Source organism: Phodopus roborovskii, unplaced genomic scaffold (genome assembly GCF_943737965.1).
Source record: "Phodopus roborovskii unplaced genomic scaffold, PHOROB, whole genome shotgun sequence".
Classification (NCBI taxonomy): Eukaryota; Metazoa; Chordata; class Mammalia; order Rodentia; family Cricetidae; genus Phodopus; species Phodopus roborovskii.
The window spans coordinates 21,832,501-21,853,144 of record NW_026126511.1 but is presented as its reverse complement, the minus strand read 5'-3'; the positions used below and the strand labels follow the sequence as shown (position 1 = coordinate 21,853,144).

General features: G+C 33.8%; 1 protein-coding gene across 1 annotated transcript; it reads left to right on the top strand.

Moving 5' to 3' along the window:
• The first annotated feature begins 2,505 nt into the window (after positions 1-2,505).
• Positions 2,506-15,068, top strand: LOC127230444 (bone morphogenetic protein receptor type-1A-like). Its single transcript, XM_051195754.1, has 2 exons — positions 2,506-3,079; positions 14,994-15,068. Exons 1-2 carry the CDS (start codon positions 2,543-2,545, stop codon positions 15,066-15,068), a joined length of 612 nt encoding a protein of 203 aa, XP_051051711.1. The 5' UTR covers positions 2,506-2,542.
• Positions 15,069-20,644: the final 5,576 nt, after the last annotated feature.

The following is a 20,644-nucleotide window of genomic DNA, read 5'->3' as shown; positions in this document are numbered from 1 at the left end:
TATATATATATATATATGTATATATAATTGCTTGATGTCCCATAATTTTTTTTTTACAAGTTGTACTGTAGACTATAGTGACGAAGAAATAGGAAAAACATCCTAGCCTTAGAAATTATACAATGGAATTACAGGAAGTTGTGCTATTATTGAGTATCACACATAATTAATTTTCCTAAGTTTAGATCTCCTTTATTTTAACTGAAATATGTATATCAGTGTCACCTGTTAGTTTTGCTTCTACTACTGAAATTAGGAAATATCCCAAGACCTCTGGTTGGTAATTACTAGTTTTCTGTGTAACAAGTGAATTTCAGGTCATTGTCAAGATCCATGAAATTTGAACAAGGTTGTGCCATCAATTGTTCGGACAGTTTAAATTTCAGATTTTAACAGTGACTAATGGTAAATGAATACCAGGGAATTTATGTACTATTGATGAACAATGCTTTGTCTCTATTGAAATAAGCATTCCCTATTTGAATTTTCATACCTTGCTTTCCACAATAGTTTTTGCCACATCTGTCATTACTGGATAGTGAAATAATTGTCTTAGATTTATTATTTTCAATTTCAGAATATCCTTTTCTTTCTGTCTTTTTAGTGCTAGGACTGAAACGATGCACTAACAAGCCTGCCGTACAAATCTAGATTATTAAGTTTTTAGAGATTTGTTAAACATCTACAACATAATGTATTTTGCTTAAACCAAATTGATTTGCTACTTATGTACTAAGGTATATTGATAGGACTAACACAATATTATATACCATCATTGTTTTGTTCATTTGCAAATATTGCCTTATTTTCAGGTTATATGTTATGGTTGTTTGCTTAGTGTTTCTGTAGAACTCCTTACAATGGGAGCAGTTGTATCACTGATTCTTATCTACTCTCTGGATTCTCCTCTCCTATTAGGTTGCCTTATCCAACTTGATGTGAGGGTTTTTGCCTTGTCTTAAGAGTCTTGCTTGGACCTGTTTGGCTTTTGTCACTTGGAAGCCTACTCTTTTCTGAAGTGGAAAAGAGGGAGTGCATGTGGGGCAGGAGGGACGCTGTGTTTGGGACATGGTACATGAGAGAAGAATGTATTCGCAATAAAAATAAAAATTAAGAAGCAAACAAACAAACTAAACAAAACAAGAGACAGGTTCTGGAGAGATGACTCAGCAGTTAAGAGCACTGACTGCTTTTACAGAGGACCCAAGCTTAATGCCCAGTATCCACATAGCATACCTGTCTGTAACTCGACGACCTGACACCCTCACACAGATATACTTGTAGGCAAAGCACCAATGCAAATAAATAAATTATTAAAAAAAATAGAAACAAAAATGCTCACTCTGTTTTCCTAGTGTTACTATCATGCATCAGCATAGTACATTTGTCACAGGATGGATACATCCTGATTATTTAAGTTTAATAATTATCATTAAGGTTTGTTCTTTGTATTGTACTGTTTCTTGTTATCTAAACAAACACTTCTATGATTTATTCACATGCTTTAATAGATAAATTAAAATGAGTTTGTTTAGAGAGTATATATATATATATATATTTAAATAGTATGAAAATATGAATTTTACTATCTTCCTGATATCAGTCCCAACATCTATTAATTTTCTACTTATAGTTTTCAAGTATGTAGTAGTACATCATTATCATCTATATTTCCAGTATTATATAAAAGGTCCTTGAGATTATTCTTTCAACCTCACTGAAATTCTACATATTTGGGGAATATTTCCCGAGTAACCATCTCCAATCTCTAGTGACCAAGATTTTTCTGTTTTTCAGCTCATCATTTCACTTATTACACAACACCTAAGTTTATAAGTTGCTTGTCTTTATTCTCTGTTTAGTTTATAATGTATTTTAGGATCAACTTTGTAATCATAAATGACAGAAAATATTTTAAAGTCTTTATTAGTATTTCATTGTACACAAAGAGACATACACATAATTTCCTTTTTTTATTTTTTATATTAACTTTTATTCATAATTTGCCCATATCTGATGGACAAAAATTGTATCTAACCCAAATGCATTTCAGAAGATGATCTGGAAAAGAAAAATGGGTCTCTAAGGGACCTCGGACAGTGAACCAGGATGTATTCCTGATGCACAAAAGGACTTTGGGGGCACATCCCCCATTGGGGGATACTCCTTTTACCTAGAGATGGGAGAGAAGTCCTGTCCCTACTCCAAATGACTTGACAGATTTAGATAACCCCTCCTGGAGGGCATCACCCTACATGTGGAGTGGGGGGTGGATCGGAGGGGAGGGTGTTTGGTGGGGGGGCATGACAGGGTGGGAGACAGGGAAAGAGAGAGGGAGGGAGGGAGGGGGAGCTGCTTTTGTTACAAACATTACTGTAAGAGCATCTCAAGCAGAGGTCGTTACAACCATGATTTGGAAAAGGATGAAGCATTTATTCCAGTAGGAGAATCTTTGAAAGACCTGATTGACCAGTCACAAAGCTCTGGTAGCAGATCTAGACTACCTTTATTGGTTCACTGAACTATTGCCAAACAGATTCTGATGGTTCAGAAGGTTGGTAAAGGCCGTTATGGAGAAGTGTGGATGGGTAAATGGCGTGGCGAAAAAGTGGCAGTCCAAGTGTTTTTCACCACAGAAGAAGCTAGTTGGTTTAGAGAAACAGAAAATATACTTGCGTTTATAGCTGCAGACATTAAAGGCACTGGCTCTTGGACTCAGTTGTATTTGATTACTGATTACCATGAACATGATTCTCTCTATGACTTCCTGAAATGTGCCACACTGGACACCAGAGCCCTACTCAAATTAGCTTATTCTGCTGCCTGTGGTCTGTGCCACCTCCACATGGAAATTTATGGCACCCAAGGAAAGCCTGCAATCGCTCATAGAGACCTGAAGAGCAAAAACATTCTTACTAAGAAAAATGGGAGTTGCTGTATTGCTGACCTGGGCCTGGCTGTTAAATTCAACAGTGATACGAATGAAGTTGACATACCCTTGAATACCAGGGTGGGCACCAAGCGCTCCATGGCTCCATGGTGGATGTGCTCCCAAAGTTCTTTCCTGCAAATGCAACAGGTATACAAAATTATGTGTACCTGTTTGTATGCCCATCAGATATGGTTAATAATACAATGAAAATGGGAGGGCATGAATGTCTTTCCAGTGATTAAATTTCTTTCCGATACATGGATAGATGATGATGTAATTCAGTTTTGAAGAAAATACTTTCCTTAATTATTTGATAATTTTATACAATGTATTTAGTGTTATTAATTCCCAACCCCAAACTCCCCTCAGATACAAAGCTCGTTTCTTACCCAACTTTGTGTCTTTTTAAATCAAATCTTCAGTCTAATGTTGGTTTCCCATATACTCTTAGGTGTCAGCATACTAAACCTACAAGGGATCAAAACTTAAAAAAAAAATGCACTTGGGAGGCAGCCTGGTCTACAAAGTGAGTTTCAGGACAATTAGGGCAGTAACACAGAGAAATGCTGTCTCAAAAACAAAGCAAAAGAAAACTTAAAGAAAACTAATTCTTGAACCCAACAGATATCAATTGTCGATGGCTCCCCAGCTAGAATTTGGACTCTATTGACATCATCCTGTCTCCACTCTCGGTTTTTGTCTGGACTGAATTTTCACAGGTTTTGTTCATATTATCACAAAAACTGTGAGTTCATTTGTACAGATGACATATTAGGTCAGAAAAACACTCATTCTTCATAGTTTCAACTACAACTGTTTCTTCCAGTTCTTTTTTTTTTTTTTTTTTTTTTTTTTGTGGCTAAGTATTGCTTCCAATATTCTTTGCAGGGCTGATCTAGGGGGCATGCACTGTTGGCTTGTTTATGTCCTAGAAATTCTACCGCGAATGCTTAAAATAACAAAATGCAAATAAAACCATTTTATCCTGAAATTACCAGTGTTTTACTGACCTCATAATTCATAAAGCTATGATAAGAATTTATTAAATGTACAAACTAATGTGAAGAGAATACACAGTCAAATCATTAATATGGGGCAGAGTGAAATGTTTACTAGAAGCTGAGCTTCAAATAAGAAGTTTTTAAATATTACAGAGTGTAGTATGTGTACTACATATAGGTGCTATTGAAAATGTTCTTATTTGCCTATTAATTTCAAATATATTTATTTACATGCCTACATTATTGTGTACTAAATAGAATTTAAAGTTCTGAAATAATAAGATACATAGCAGGACTGCCGTATTTCAAATTTCACAGAAGTCCCTTGGCACTTGGACATCTATGACATAAAGCACTCTCCTCCTTTTGGCATAAACTAACAACATAAGATTCCCAGAAATGGAATGCTCAACACTTATATTCATGAGCATAAAATGAATACATTTAGTAAAAGTTAATTTCTTTTGCATACTCCCCAAACTGATTTTAGTGGAATTTTTCCTCTCAAATGTGTTGACACAAGGAAAAAATAATCTTATGTTTACATCCCAGATGATTCAATGAAGAGAAAAAAATGTTTCTCATGAGCACATTTATTTTCAATTGGAAGACATAAAGATTCCATTTGTTATATTGTGCTACAAAATTAATATAACATGAATTTTAATAGCAGAAAAAAATAGATGAGTGAAGTTACAAGCCCACAAAGAAAATTGTGTTGACAGATTAATACAAAAGTATCATATGTTCTGTTTGATAAATGTGCTCTGAAACAATATTTTAGAATAGATCTGATTTCTAGTCTATGCTTGTTTCAAAAAGTGATAATGAAATACCATACTCAATGTTGGTGGGTAAATGGCAAATGTGAAAGATCTGCTGGAGGAAAATCATGTGAGAAGACATAGAATTTTTCTATACATAGAGGCATGTGTGTGAAATTGAGTGTTACTTAAACACAAGTAACTCTACAATCTATTCATCCATCTGTTTCCTTGGAGGGAATAAGGACACATGCAAATGTGTTTATATTTACATTTCCTTCAAGGCTGTGGGATTTAGTTCCAATAAATATCAGCTGCCACTGAACTTTTGGAACAGGAACTGGGTTACGAATAGAAATAGAAGATAAGACAGACTTCTAGGCAAAAGGAAAGATTATTTTCTTGCTTAAAGTTTGAAAGATTAAAGTAGTAAATATCAATAATATCTTATTAATTTATGTAGTCCAATTGTTAGTTTCATGGTATTGTACCAATTACTCAGCATGAAAATACCCCAATTAAATATTTACAAAATTATATAACAGATAATTACAAAATAAACAACATATGTTCTATGGTAGTAAGTTCAACAATAAAGAAGTAGTCTTGCTAAGAATATAATCAGGATTTCATATGATCTGAGCTAGTATTGACAGCTTCTCAGTGCCAGAGATTTGTAAAACAGGTTCAGAAAGAATAAAGATAGTACCAGTGAACAACCATAGAGAACGGTGGCATGCATATTATAGCAATGTTCTTGAGGACTTAGGTGTGTGTTACAAAAGTACAGTAGTGAAATTCACAATAACTCTTGGGATTAGATAACAATATAGCAACTCAAAAGAAAATATTTCACAAAGAAACCAGTAAATTTTAGCGCCTAAAGGCATATCAGATTATGCAGGACATTTCCTCTGGTTGAAACACTTTGTCTTCATCCAGGATACACACAAAAGCAGTCTTTCAAGTATATATTCATGTGAATCTCTTTTCTTCCTTTCCAAAGATGATATTCATATGAAAATTCATAGGTGTGTATGTGTATAACAAGCATATAAAACATTCTAAGTTAATATAAGATATTTAATACACAAACATAATAGCTTATGTGGTATTCACTATAGTTGTGATATTTATATAAAATTATATTTATTATGATGAGAAAAAAAATCATAGTGGCAGGGAGTACAAGATGGAATGAGATGGTTTTGAAAGTGAGGATATTACAGATAAAATATTCAGGAAATGAACATCCTATTGTATATTGAACAATAGCAGCCCAGTGATGAGTAACTGAGTGCAGATGTAAAGAAGACAGCATGTTTACAAAAGAAGTGGACTAGCAAAGTATCTGAAAATGACTTACCTGCAAAGCTGATGATTAAATAGAAATATACTAAGGATAATGTAGTGAATATACTCATTATATGAGAATGGACTTTTAAAGTGTTGAGTAAGAAAACTAAGATGAGTTGTGGTTGTGCTTACAGCATGAAGTTATCACTGTAATTTTATAGTCTTTGGTATAAAGATTCATATAAATACAGATATAAACTGTATATGTCTCATTTTACCCCCTTTACTTGAAAAAGGCTGGTTCTCACAACAATGCAATAAAAATAAAAACTATGGCATATTTTCAAATACTAATCTTGACTATAAATATCAAAGTATCCTCAAGAAATATCTGATTTCAAGACAGGGACACTGGAATTATATTTATGAACTTGTACGATACAAACCTGAATTATTGCGGGACTCAAACAATGTAAGGGAAATTTACAAGTTAAGTACAAGAAAACCAGTCCAACTTGAAGCCATGCCATATTAGGGAATCATGCTTGACACTGCCTTAAGGCCAGGAACCAGAGTTAGAACAGAACTCAAGGCCAGGAACCAGAGTTAGAACAGAAACAGAAACCTAGGTTAGAAACAAATATAAATATAAATATAAATATAAATATATATATATATATATATATATATTCACCACCACCAAGAAAACCATGTCAGTCAATGAAATAACTCCTAATTATACTTGTCTATACACATAGAACAGAGCCAAGCATAATTGTCATCAGAGAGGCTTTATTCAGCAGCTGATGGCGGCAGGTAAAAAGACACATAGCTGAACATTAGGCAGAGCTAGGCAAATCCTGCCAGAGGGGGTATGGGAGAATTGCTAAGTAGACGGGATAAGGTACCACAAGAATTTGGCCCAAAGAATCAAAACAGAGAAAGGAAGGGGCTCAGAAAATCAAAGCTCACAGACTGTGAACCAACTATCAGGCAGCCTGTCTTGGTCCTCTGAATATACCGTATGGCTACATAGCTTGGTGAACTTGTAGGATTACTAATAGTGAAACGGAGCCTATCTCTGGCTTTTTAAAAATCTGTTTGGACGTTCTTTTCCGGGCTGCCTCCTCCAACCTTAATAGGAGGGGATGTGCATAGTCTTATTATAACTTGGCATACCACGTTTGGTTGATATCTCTGGGAGGCCTGCCCTTTTTCTGAAGGCAGAGGAGGTTTGGGGAGGGGGTGGGGAAGGAACTGGAAGACGATCAGGGAGGAGAAATGGGTGTTGGACTGTAATATATCAAAGAATATAAATAAAAAATAAGGGTGGTGTTAAATAATCATATGGAATGTATGCAGATGACCTCTGATTAACCAAGTTCATTAACAGCATATGTATGAAGCTTAATTACTCAATAAATTAAAATGATATATTGTCTCCCATGTTTTTTTCTGAAAAGGGCTGACTGGGCTTAAGGAAATGTCAAAAGCATTCACATAAGTAGACATAAGGAAAAGAAGGTACCTATCATCCAATGTTCAGAATAAAGATCATAATTTATAGAACAACATTTGATCATTTTTAATTTGATAGGAAGCCATGAGAAGAAAATGGTAACAATTTGTACATTTTCCCCATTCAGACAGCACATGAATCTTATAGTGAAGAACTATCAGAAAACTCATATTGAGGGACCTTCTACAAATTAAACTGACCTACAACCTTCAAAATGCCATTGTCCTGAAGATCATGGAAAGAGACAAGAATTACTTCCTTGACAAAAGAAACTAGATACATTGCAAAGAAAAACAATATGTAATATAAGCTGAATGTTTTTCCAGAGCTAATGAAAGAATACTTGTTTAATTGTACTAAAATCTCTCCTTCTCTTTCTCTCTCTCTCTCTCCCTCTCTCTTTTCCCTTTGTCTCTCTTGCACACACACACACATACACACACACACACACAGAGACAGAGAGACAGGGACAGAGAAAGACAGAGACATAGAGCCAGAAAGATGTATGTTCCTAGGAGTGATAGTAATACATAATGAGATAAAAAGATATTCATGAAGTTACAAGAGAAAAAAAAAAAAGAAACATAACGTTTTACAACATCCACAAGGTTTTACTAATTTCAAATGAGATTTGTGTTTAAAATGTATATACTATAATAAATCTATAATAAAGAATATAAAATGTCAAGTCAGTATAAACAAGACAACACATGGTTAGTTATGTAAAAGGTTCTTAAAAAGTAAATGAGTGGGTAGTTATATTTTCACTATTTGGTGGAACTTAGTGAGAAATAAAATAAATTGTGTCTCAAAATGACTGAGGAATTTCATGTGGAAATAATGGCTATTTTATGTTAACAGTGTAGATTTTGCACTTAAGATGGTTTTAAATATTGAATAAGAACTTTTGATGGAACATAAATGCAAGATTTTCATTTTTCATCTACAAATTATTATATTAGCTGAATTAATTTCCTCTTATTCCTTCTTTTTTTTCTCTCTCTCTGTGTGTGTCTTATGTTGTGTTTGTTTGTTTGACACTTGGTTCCTCTGTGTAGCTTTGGCTGTCTGGAACTCACTCTGTAGACCACATTGGCCTGAAACTCAAAGAGATATGCCTGACTCTGCCCCTGGAGTTCTGGAATTAAAGGTATGCACCACTGCTGTCTGCCTCACTGATATAAGGAAAATTTATTTTTCTCACATAAAAAATGCAAAATCCATCTTTGAACACAAATTTTTAGACCAGAAACATTTTAAAACATATTGTGAAAGTTAGATATTAATATGCGGAATGAATGAAAGCTCCACCCACTGTTATTACTAGTTACTAATGAATGGGATTATTAAGTGTTCCTGCTGCATGACAACTTTAGTTCGATCAAATTCAATGTTTACACAAAATGATGCACTTGGGGTAAAAAAAGGGTACCATACCTTTAATTGGGATAAGAAATATTACACATTTAAGGTTGTTTTTATATGCAAGGTAAATACTATTTCATAATTATAATTAATATTTGTTTAAAGTCACACTATAAGTCATTGTTTGGTGAAGCATGGCATTCACTCGATCACACTAACTCAAAGTTCATATTTCTAATAGTAAATCTAGATGTCTAAATTCCTAAAAAAATTCACAATTGAAAAGATCCCATGACCTATTTGTTTGTTTTACATCATGGCCACACTTTACTCTCTGTTCTCCTTCCAGTCCCTCCCCATCAATTTCTCTCTGTCCCCTCATTCACTCCTCCATTTCTACTCAGGATAGGGCAAATATTCCATGGATGTTAAGGAAACAAGGCATATCAAGTTGTATAACTAAGTACTTAGCCTTATAACAAGGCTCAGTAAGGCAATCCATTATGAGGAATAGAGTTCAAAAAGCCAGTAAAAGAATCAGAGACAGCCACTGATCCCACAAGAAGACCAAGCTACACACCTGTGCCAATGCATTTGAGATTATTTTCCACTTTTTCTTCTATAATGTTCAGTGTTTCTAGAATTACATTGAGATCATTGATCCATTGTGACTTAGGTTTTGTGCAGGGTGATAGATATGGATATATTTCCATTCTTCTACTCAAAAACATTCGATTAGACCATTTGTTGAAGATGCTTCCATTTTGGCATTGTATATTTTTGGCTTCTTTGTCAAAAATCAGGTTTCCCACAGGTGTGTAGATTTATGTTGGTGCCTTTGATTGGATTCCATTGATTTACCTGTCTGTTTTTATGATAATATCTTGTGGCTTTTAGTACTATACTATATAGTAGAGGTTAAAAACAGGGATATGATACCTTCAGATGCACTTTTATCATATAAGTTTTTTTTTTTTTTTTTTTTTTTTTGCTATCCTGGGTTTTTGTTTTTCCATATAAAGTAGGGTGTTGTTTTTTCAAGGTCTTTAAAGTATTCTGAAGGGGATTGCATTGAGTGTTTATTGTTTTTGATAAGATTGCCATTTTAGTATGTTAATCTTTCCATTCCATGAGCATGTGAGATGATTTAATCTTTTGATATCTTCTTCAGTGTATTTCCTCAAAGACTTGAAGTTCTTGTCATAGAGGTCTTTTAGTTGATTGGTTAGAGTCACACCAAGATATATTATATTATTTGAGGATAATGTAAAAGGTATTCATTCTCTGATTACTTTCTCAGGCCTTTTATCATTTGTATATAGTAGCAATGATTTTTTTCTTGTTATTGTTGTTAATTTTATATCCAGCCACTTGACCAAAGGTGTTTTCAGATGTAGAATTTACCTGGCAGAGTTTTTATGGTTGCTTATGAATTCTAGGGTATCATATATAAATAATGATGCTTTGACTTCTTCCTTTCTAATTTGTAACTTCTTGGTTCCCTTTAGTTGCCTTATTGCTCTAGGTAGAATGTCAAATACTATATTAAACATGTATGGAGAGAGTTAATGATCTTTTCCTGTTCTTGATTTTAGTCAATGTGCCTTGAGTTTCTCTCCATTTAATTTGATGTTGGCAATCAAATGATGATGCCTGTATATTGCTTTTATTAAGTTTTGGTATGTCCCTTGTATCCTTGATCTCTCTAGGACTTATCATGAAGGTATTGAATTTTAAAAGGATTTTTAGCATCTATCAAGATGGTTATGTTTTTCTTTATTTATTTATAATAGATTTAGATTGACAGATTTTCATTTCTGGTATAAGTCTACTTGTTCGGTCTTCAGAAGAGATGCATGTACAAATTAAAATGTCTTATAAACATAATATTTCTTGGATGATATGGGCAAATCTCTACCAGATACATCATATTAAACTATACAAATACAGCACCAGTAAATTTTTGTTGGCTTTATTTTTATAAAATATGATTACTAGTTGTTTTCATTAAGTAACCTCAAATCATAGAAAATAGTTTATTTTTTGGCAATTAGGCACTATTTTGGGTAATAAATAAAATTTGAAGCTACATAATAAATATGAGCATAATGATAAAATGTGATGAATGACTGTGATGAGGGCAGGTTTGGCATATGCAGGCTGGGTCCCTGAACTCAGGACTTCTCACTGTGTAGTATTCAACCAACGGCACGATCCATCCAGAAAACATGATGTTCTTGATTTACAGAAAACACTTTTGCTCTTAAAACCATGGAAAATTATCACAGAAAGATTATTATTGATTTATATTATTGGCTGATAAACATCACCATTTTCAGTTTTCCACTCCCAAAAAAAATAAATAAATAAATAAATAAATAAAATTCATTTACCAGAGAAGACTAAAAAAGGTGGCTGTCCTGTTTATGTTTGTGATATCAGTTGAGATTGTTGATGGCTATTTACTCTGGTGTTCTAAGGCATTTTATAGTTTTATTGTTTCTGTGGTTTAGACACAGTTTCCCTATGTACTTCAGGCTTACCTTGAACACACTGCCTCTGCTTCTTGATGGCTGTTTGATTACATGTCTGAATATTTGTCTATTGTGTGTTATTACAGATGTGTTATTAAATGACTTAACAATAGAAAGATTCAACAAATAAAATTATAAGACAGCAGTGAGAGACATCTCTATCATAACCCTGAAGATTAGGCAATTTCTCCACTTGTCTATGGGTAAGAAGAATCCTGATAACCAGGAGAGACCACACTTCAAATAGAAAAATTTAGGAAGTTCAACAGAAATCAAAACAGTAAAGTCAAGAGGGCTGACAGACATGGAGGACCAAACAGTGGAGAGAAATTTGAAGTAGTCTGAAAGTATAATCCTGGTACTTTTTTTCAGGAAAACAGAAAATTGTGATCTCAGAGGAAGACTGATGATAAATCACTGTCAGTCTTAATTCTAGGAGAATTAAAGAATTCTAAACATAAAACCCAATACAGTTTTTGTGTATATAAATGACTTTTCTTGCATGGCAGGCTACTTTTGAGAGAAAGAGATCTATTGCTTTGATTCCATTAACTCAAAGTGCTGCATCAAGTAATATGCTTCAGAGAGAGACTCTTGCATGAGATAAAGCTACACCTGGGACAGAGATCCAAGACAGAATCACGAGTTAGCTAAAGAACACAATGTCACAGGCTCTGGATGAGAGATGGACACCAGATGCATTGTAGCAGGGAGGAGTAAGAAACATACCTCTTGGGAAGCTGAAGCACTAGAGAATTCAGGCTTCCAGTAGCTTTACACTCTGTCAAAAGGAGTGGTCTCATCACCTCTGAATTCTTGCAGAAACTTTAGGGTCCAGGTCAATCAACTGCTGATTTCTCAACATTGAGAGTTTCTCACCTGCCATATTTGACTTGTTGCTACAAGGGGAACAAAGAACATTAAGTCTATATCTAACAAAAACCCTTTTTTTATAATCCCCCTTCCTGAGGGTGGTTTTTGTTTTTGTTTTTATCCCCAAATGAGATATGAAATCTCTGAGATCAGTGAACATTGAGCTACTGGATTCTCTTGTGTATCCTTTTCCAATATAAACATCAGTAAATCAGTTGCTTCCTCTACTCCCTGAAGCACATGCATCATCATAGGCTTCAGTGTGGATGTTTGTTGCTGTGCTTGTACAACGTGAAGGGACCAATGGAGCAAATAAGTGTCCCAAGGGTTAAAGAGGTCAGTGAAGTCTTAAGAAGAGAAAGTCATAAAAACCAAGGCAAAAAATGATACCCCAGAAATCTGAAATGCCTTAAAACAATAAGTCTAAAAAAACTCAAATTGCTGAAATGAAAAGAACAAACAAACAAACAAAAGCAAAATCAAACCAAATAGAAGCTCTCTGTTAATAATAATCACAGTGATTTAAAAGATGGAACAACAGAAGTTAATTTAAGACTTGGAAGAGAAATTCAGGTATTTACAATGAATTCAACAAAGTAAAGTTAGAACTCTCTTTTTTTTTAAATTAAATCTGTGCAGAAATCATGAAAATTCAATCCTTAAAAAACAGAGTCTAATGGAGTTCTTAACCAGCAGCCTCAAAAGATGGAAGAAAGATGACCATTTATTAAAGGAAGCTGCAGAAGTATCCCAACTGGAAAACAGTAAAAAGACAATCCATGAACTTCAGAACCTGCTGAATCTGTGATATTTGGAAAATAAGAGAGAGGTAAAGTTTAGCATAATGGGCTCCACATCTAGGGAAGGAAATGGCTAACCAAGAACCTGACATATTTAGTATACTAATAGTTATACATGTTTGTATTTATACATGTTTATATTTCACAGAATTTAAAATGTCTAGATTATATAATAAGGTATTTATACTAAAATCTCCTCTTAAATAAGTACCGTAGTTTACAAACCCAATTCTATTAAAACAATAACAGAAATCTAAGCAAAACTCAAAAAACTTATTGAAATTATTCCTCATGATATTCTGATAAGCTCATAGACGCCTTGTACAGTCATCATCTGAGAAGCTTCCTCCAGGGGCAGAGGGAGATGGTGCAGAGACCCAGATCCAGACTCTATGTAGATAGTGAGAGTCTATATTGGAGATCTCCAGCGGTCTTTCCCCTTAGGAATGGAGAATCCAGCTGAAGAGGGGACAGAGAGACTATAGGTGTCAGAGGGGATGAAGGAAACCAGGAGGATAGGGACCACTGAATCAACTATGCATGGCTTACTTGCCCTCACAGAGACTGAAATGGCAAGCACCATGCCTTCATGGGTCTGTAACTGGTCCTCTTCATTGGATATTAGCTTTGTTGTGAAAAATAAATCAGGAAACAAATTAATTCACAGTAGCCTTAAAAGAAATTAAATGCTCAGGAATGAACTTAGTAAAAGTTGAGAAAGATCACACACACACACACACACACACACACACACACACACACACACACAGTTGAAAAGTAAAGAGCCATTAACTGATACGACACTAGACTTAACTAAGAGATCTTGAAGATGCTGAAGGAGATTTGAGCTTCTGTAATAAAATTGAAATAGAGGACAGAACACTCCTGATGAAAAGCCAAGGCACAGAGTATTATTTAATACAAGAAGTTAGTCAGTCAACCAAAATTGCCTTTTCAATGTTCTGTCTGAGGCTACCACTGTAAAGACCTGAAATGACTGTGTCATCATGCAAAAATAATCACTGACAAGGCAATTGGGAGCTGCAAAGTATTTGCTTTTGTAGACTTTGATAATAGAGAAAACAAACTGCGAAAGGAGACCATAATAAATGGAGGAAAGGCTAAAAGCATAGGTACTGTAGACTGGAAAAGCCTAAGCACTGCTTTAATTCAGTGATGGAGACAGAGGAGGCCCTGGAGTCCCAGGCTCCAGGCACAGAGAAAGAGGAGGTTTTACTGGCAGAAGATGGAAAGGTTGTATGTCAAAGGGGCAAAAGAAGAGGTGGTTTCTATGGTTTCTTTCTGTCTCTTCCTTTTTCAATCTCAGAGAAAGGACTCAGGTTTTTCTACGTTACCTCTTTCATAGCAGAACCTTTTGATGACATTTAAGATTGTATATAGCACTGCAGTCTAATTATAATCCACCTAGGTAATACTTCAAAGAGAGATATACTGCTGAATTTAAATGGATGTGCCTATGAAGTTCAAACATACAGGCCTATAAATGTCTATGATAGACTAGATGTTTCTTTTTCTTGATACATCTCATTTCTTTATGTGTTCAACCCTACGTATGTAATAGTCTCTTCAGTCTACAACAGTATTCACACTATACTTACTTGCACATAAACAGACATACATAGGATGTACATTCATTATTTTAAACGTTGCTTAAAGATAATTTTTTGCAGTAACTACCATATTTATATTGTGCATATATTAATAAGACACAACAAAACACCATTAAACATGATCTTAGTATATTCGTAACATATTTTATCCTTTATGCATTGTAGAAAATTGCCATTATTTGGTTTAAAAAAAATTAGGTTGCATCTTTCCTTTGCTTGTTCTTTTGTTTCTTTACACTCTTTCAAAAACTAAATGTAATTTTTTTTTTCCATTTAAGCTTGGGCCAGGTAGTACTTCCCCTGAGCTTCTGAATGCAGTGCTCCCAGAGGATGCTGGTGGGAAGAGAAGGTAGAGAAATTTCACAGCCCTGAACTGCTCTGCTAGTAGTTCTAGGAAAACTACTGGAAATGCCTGCTGTGAGGTTCCTGATTCAATGACGACAAAGGTGCTGAGTCTCAGGAGACATGCCTCAGATCAGGGTAGTGAGGTGATGATCATAACTCCTGCAGAACTCATTGAGAGGATAGCACAGGCATGAGTACATGTAGAGTTTGCCCCTGAGCTGCTGGAAAGCAATTCTGAAATTGTTGCATGTGGCATCAAAGAGCAAGAACATAGCAGGAAATCACAAAAGAGACAAAAGCTGCCTTGATCTCCATCATAATGGTCATGGAGTCTACCCACTGACACCATAACCAAGCCCCTATTAAATAACTTCTTTTCTTAAAAATATGAAGGAAATGGAGCGATAATCTTCATTTTACCTTGTATTATATTTTATAGATCCACCAGTGACAGTTAAGTTTCATTGCATAAAAATTTCAATAAGCATGATAGGTATATTAAAATGAATGGATTATCACAGTAAATGTAATTACCACCTCATATCTAATAAAGAAAAATTCTTTTCAAAATTAAAAATTAATGGAATGTCTCTATCCCAATATAATTAGTCCTTGGCTTCATAAAATGTTATAGATAAAACACAATATGTGAAAGAATTATTATTATTAAATTTATAAAATATTAATGACATATATTCAGAAATTAATATTATAGACACATAATTTAATGATAGGTTATATTTATACATGCTTTGTATTGTACATGCTATGATTCTGGTGATTATTGTGTCAGCCTGATATTTTTGATATAACTTAGTGTCTACATAATTCTGAATATTATTTGACATCAGTTTTTGCCTTTTGTCTGCTATATCTATAAAGATATCAAATAAAATAATGCATTTTCATGTATATTATATTTAGCTATATAGATATAGATATTTCTAAATCATAAACTTTTTTATGCATTTTATAACAGTTTTTACTAGCAATAGTCCACATATATTATTGCCAGGGATAGGGAAGAAAATGTCAATAGTGGAAACTAGACATAAGATATAATGAACATTTCCCTAATTCTCAACATTTCGAAAGTCTAATACTGTCTTAATTATATACACAAAATAATTTGTCTAATTGAAGATAACAGGATAAAATTTTTAAATAAATAGACTATTTGAAAATACACAAAGATCAATAAATTTCTCCAATTGTTCTCTCTCTCTCTCTCTCTATATATATATATATCCAAACATCTAGTGTTTAGAATTAAATCCCATCTCCCTAATGGTTACTATATATTAAAGACAAGATGCTAATTGGACTTGAAATAAATGCTGATGAATTATGGTGATACCTTTGAAGATATTGTCTCTTTCTTTAAAAATGATCATGATATTACTAAAGAAAGCTGCTGTATAACATTTGTTCCCAATGATTAAATTTGAGATTCTGGGAAAGAAGTCAGTCTTGCATAACCATCTTCAATCATATATCGTATCCATATCAATATTTAATTACTTGTACAATCATTAGCAGTAGTAACACATGCTGCTGTTTAACATTATTCAGTGAAATTCGTGTATTTGGAATGCACTTAATCCAGCAATAAAATATTTCAAAATAATTGTGTCTAATGGTATCAAATTATGAGGTAGCAAAATCTCCATTCCCCTTACAACTTGATGCAATTGATTCTAATTCAGGGTAGCAGGAAATAATCTCATTGTCAAGGTTTAAGTTTCCAAGTTCACAATGCAAAAATTTTAATAAGTTCTCAGATTATTCACCCTCGAATTTCTCTAAATAAAACATCAAAAATGACAAAAATAATCTAATTTACAGAAATGGATAGTAGAATTTTACTATGAAGGGAGAAATGGAAGAAAGTGTTGTCATCATCCAGCTGAAGTCATCAGAGGTTGATACTGTGGGGAGAAGGGAGGAGAGATAAACAACATTAAAAATGATTTGAAAAACCACAGGGCAACACTTTTGTTTTATATTTACTTAAAGATATACACACACACATATATATGTGAGCCTGTGTATACACACATAAGTAAATTAATAAAGTTACAATATTAGGAATGATAACGCTCTGCATTAAGAGCTGGGTAATATCTAACTTAAACCTTAGAGAACTACATGGAAAATCTCCGTTCACATAATTGTTCAGAGAAATCCAAGCAAATTCCAAAATAAAACAGGCTATTGCCATTTTCTTTGGTGGCCTCACTGGTGGCTTGTTGATGAGACTCTACTGCTGAAGATGCCACAATCTCTGGGCACAGAGCTTAAGGAATCCACCGGTAACTGTTCTCTCTTGGCATATGAAGTTGCTAATGAAATTAAAAGTTATAAACCACAACAATGACCAACCTGGCAAGGTTGTGGCACTTATATAACCAGGGTTATCCAACAGCTATCTAATTGTACTTAAGGCCCATGAAATACAGGAGGATTCAGGACTAGTACTCTAAACATAGAAAACCACACATTGTCCTGTCCTTGGGATTCTGACAGGTTATATCCTCAACTATATATGTACCATCCATGCATATTCACTATGTTCTCTTTTAAAAGGGACCTGCCCACTTCCCAACTTCCCATCCTCTCTTTCTTTCTCTCTTTCTTTCTCCCTTTCTTTTTTCTTTCTTTCTTCCTTCTTTCCTTCCTTTCTCTCTGTCTCTGTCTGTTCTCCTCTCTCTCTCCTCTCTCTCTCCTTTCTCCTCTCTCCTGATGTTTCTGTTTCCAGAGGTCAGTTTCCCCCTTCTCATTTTTCCATTTTTTATGATCCCTTTCCCCTCAGCTTAAATTCTGTCACATGGCATCTTTCACTAGTGAGTTGCTTTCCTTGAATTATAACATTCATTACGAATGTACTTCCTCAGGCATTCTTAAACCAGTATACTTTCCAATACGTACTAAATAATCTCAGATGATTGTTTGCAACAGAGACCATCATAGAAACTTAAAATTAGGGAACAACAAACAAAATTGATATATCTGCAGCATAACCACTATACATAAAGCTAAGGGGTAATTATTTAAGAGTGTCCAAAACGTGTTTAAGGGCCAGAAGATAATGTTTGCCATAGATGATGTTTTCTGCATACAAAAGGGAGTTGCACTTGTAAAATATTAACAAATGATCATAAACAAGACCAGAAAAACGAAACCACCATTTCACATACCTATGTGGATTGCAGGAATCCTTGATAAAGAGCTACATTATTTAATAACTGGTAAATAGGAAAATTAGTCTACTCCATGAACAAACCCCCTGATAGGTTATCCAGTTCCAAGTATTCATCTTTTAAGTTAGATACATATGAGAAACACAATAGTACTCAACACATTGAATTTATATATACATATGTTTGTATACACAACATAGTAATAAGGAAGAAAGACGGGACACAGGAGCATTTGAAAGAGGTAGACTGTTTTAGAAATGAAGAAACTACATAATCCATATGTGAAACTCTCAAACAATGAAATAAATATTTAAAAAACTTGTCTTATTTGGGTATTTCATTAAAGAACAAAATTTACAACTGTTTGAAAACACCAGTAATAAATTTTTAACTATGTATTAAAGGCCAAAATGCTTTTATGTACTTCTATCTTAAAAACATACAACATCTTCAATGAAGAATAAATTTCTGATCTAAAAGTGTAGTGAATTATGAAAATTCTATATTATGCAAGGGGTTTGCAATAATGATAAGTCACCACACTGTTTAAGCATTGAGGCAGAAATGCAGTGATTTCTCTTTTATGATGAAGTATTTGTAATAGGATGGACTGGACTATATTATTCCAATAAATATATTAAATATCATATTAATATTAGTTCTATTGTGGAACAGAAACAATATATGTTATTTTATTTATGAGTAATTAAATTAGTATATGTCCTTTAAAGACAAAACATGTTGGAAAATTATAATTTTTTACAATTTTTTAAATTTAAATTTGAAACAAGCGTACTTTATATTACAATCCCAGTTCCTGCACCCTCCTGTCCTCTCCTGTCCCCTACAACCTCTATCCCATTCCCTTTCTGCTCCCCAGGGAGGGTGAGGCCTTCCATGGGGAGTCATAAAAGTCTGTCATATCATTTGGAGCAGGTCCCAAAATAATATAGTTTGCAGTTCCCTAAATATTGAATGAATACATTTGGATTCTTATTACTACACTACCACTATTATATCATAATATTGCTTTAAAATATAAACAAGCACATTTTAAAAATTCTGGTAATGTTTGGTTTTTAATGCCTTGTATCTTCTACCAAGAGCTTGTGTTAATTTTTTAATGTGTTTTATAAAACACACTTCCCTGCATAAACTAAAAATGTATCTGCTGAATATGAAAAAAATAATTAGCATAGCTCTTCTTGTCTAAATTGATGTTTCTGTGTCATTCTCTTTCTCTGCACCTTATTGTCTCTAACATATATCTGTCATTTGCCACTCAAGCTAAAATTCACAGAGGAAACGATGACTTGTTTCTTGAAATCTAGAAAATAGTTTATGCCTTGGGAGCAATTTTCATTTGTAGCCTTATGAGCTAATATAAGATGTCTTCCAATAAGTGGACCATGTTTAGATTAATTAGCTGATAGTGATGGTGGTAAAATGAATCATACATCACAGTGTCTGAAGAATAAACTTATATTATTTATTGTAAAAGAATATTCATGTAATCTGATACTATTATGAACATTCCTTAGACTGGTGCTGTGATTTATAGAAGGACAAATTCATTATCCCAATCTCAAAGGAAATTCTTCTCTTTCTCAAGCCCTGATATCTCAGAACGGTGGCATGGTTACTGTTGCCTGACAGCATAAATGGGCAGAGAGCCACTTAGGAGACAGAAAAGTGTATAGAAAAGTGTCTTGGCATGTCTATGTTTTTTTTTTTTTTGTTTTGTTTTTTTGTTTTTTTTTTTTTTTAGAGAAGACTAACTGAATGAGTAGACCTACTCTTAATAATGCAGAATCATTCCATAGCCTAGGAGCTGAAGGGTGGATTTAGGAAAGTCCACTTAGGCATGGCTTCTTCTTGCTAGAATGCAAGAAGTAAAACTTTCTCTCTGCAGTGCCCTCTTCCCGAATATTTGAACTTTTCCATGGCCATAAAACCAATACAATAAGAAAGAAGTTTTGAAATGTCTAAAACTATTCCCCCAAAGAAGCATTTTTTCTTTAAAATATTTCTCTAGGGCATTTATCACAGAAACAACAACAAAATAAATGAATAATACCTTCACTAAAATTTAACAGTGCTTTTCTATTATGAAATTGAAGATTGACTGCCATATAAAAGATCTTTGACACCAATGAATGAAATCCACATTAACAAACAAACACCTGATGTTCAGTCCTCTCTTAAGAACAGATTTGACAAAGAAAAAAAAATAGTAACAGCATACTAGAGCATTATAAACATGAGCAAAAAGAAGGAGTCTTAAGATAAAGCTGGTACTAGAACCGCCCTATATGCTGATCTAGCACAAACTGCATTCCTAAAAATGAAGACAACAGAAATCTATAAATATCACCTTCAATATC

Bases quoted from the DNA above. Each gene is read 5' to 3' on its own strand.
- LOC127230444 (XM_051195754.1), top strand. From the start codon at position 2,543: ATGGTTCAGAAGGTTGGTAAAGGCCGTTATGGAGAAGTGTGGATGGGT. The intron at 3,080-14,993 runs GTATACAAAATT...TTTCCATTTAAG, and splicing joins CTTTCCTGCAAATGCAACAG to CTTGGGCCAGGTAGTACTTC.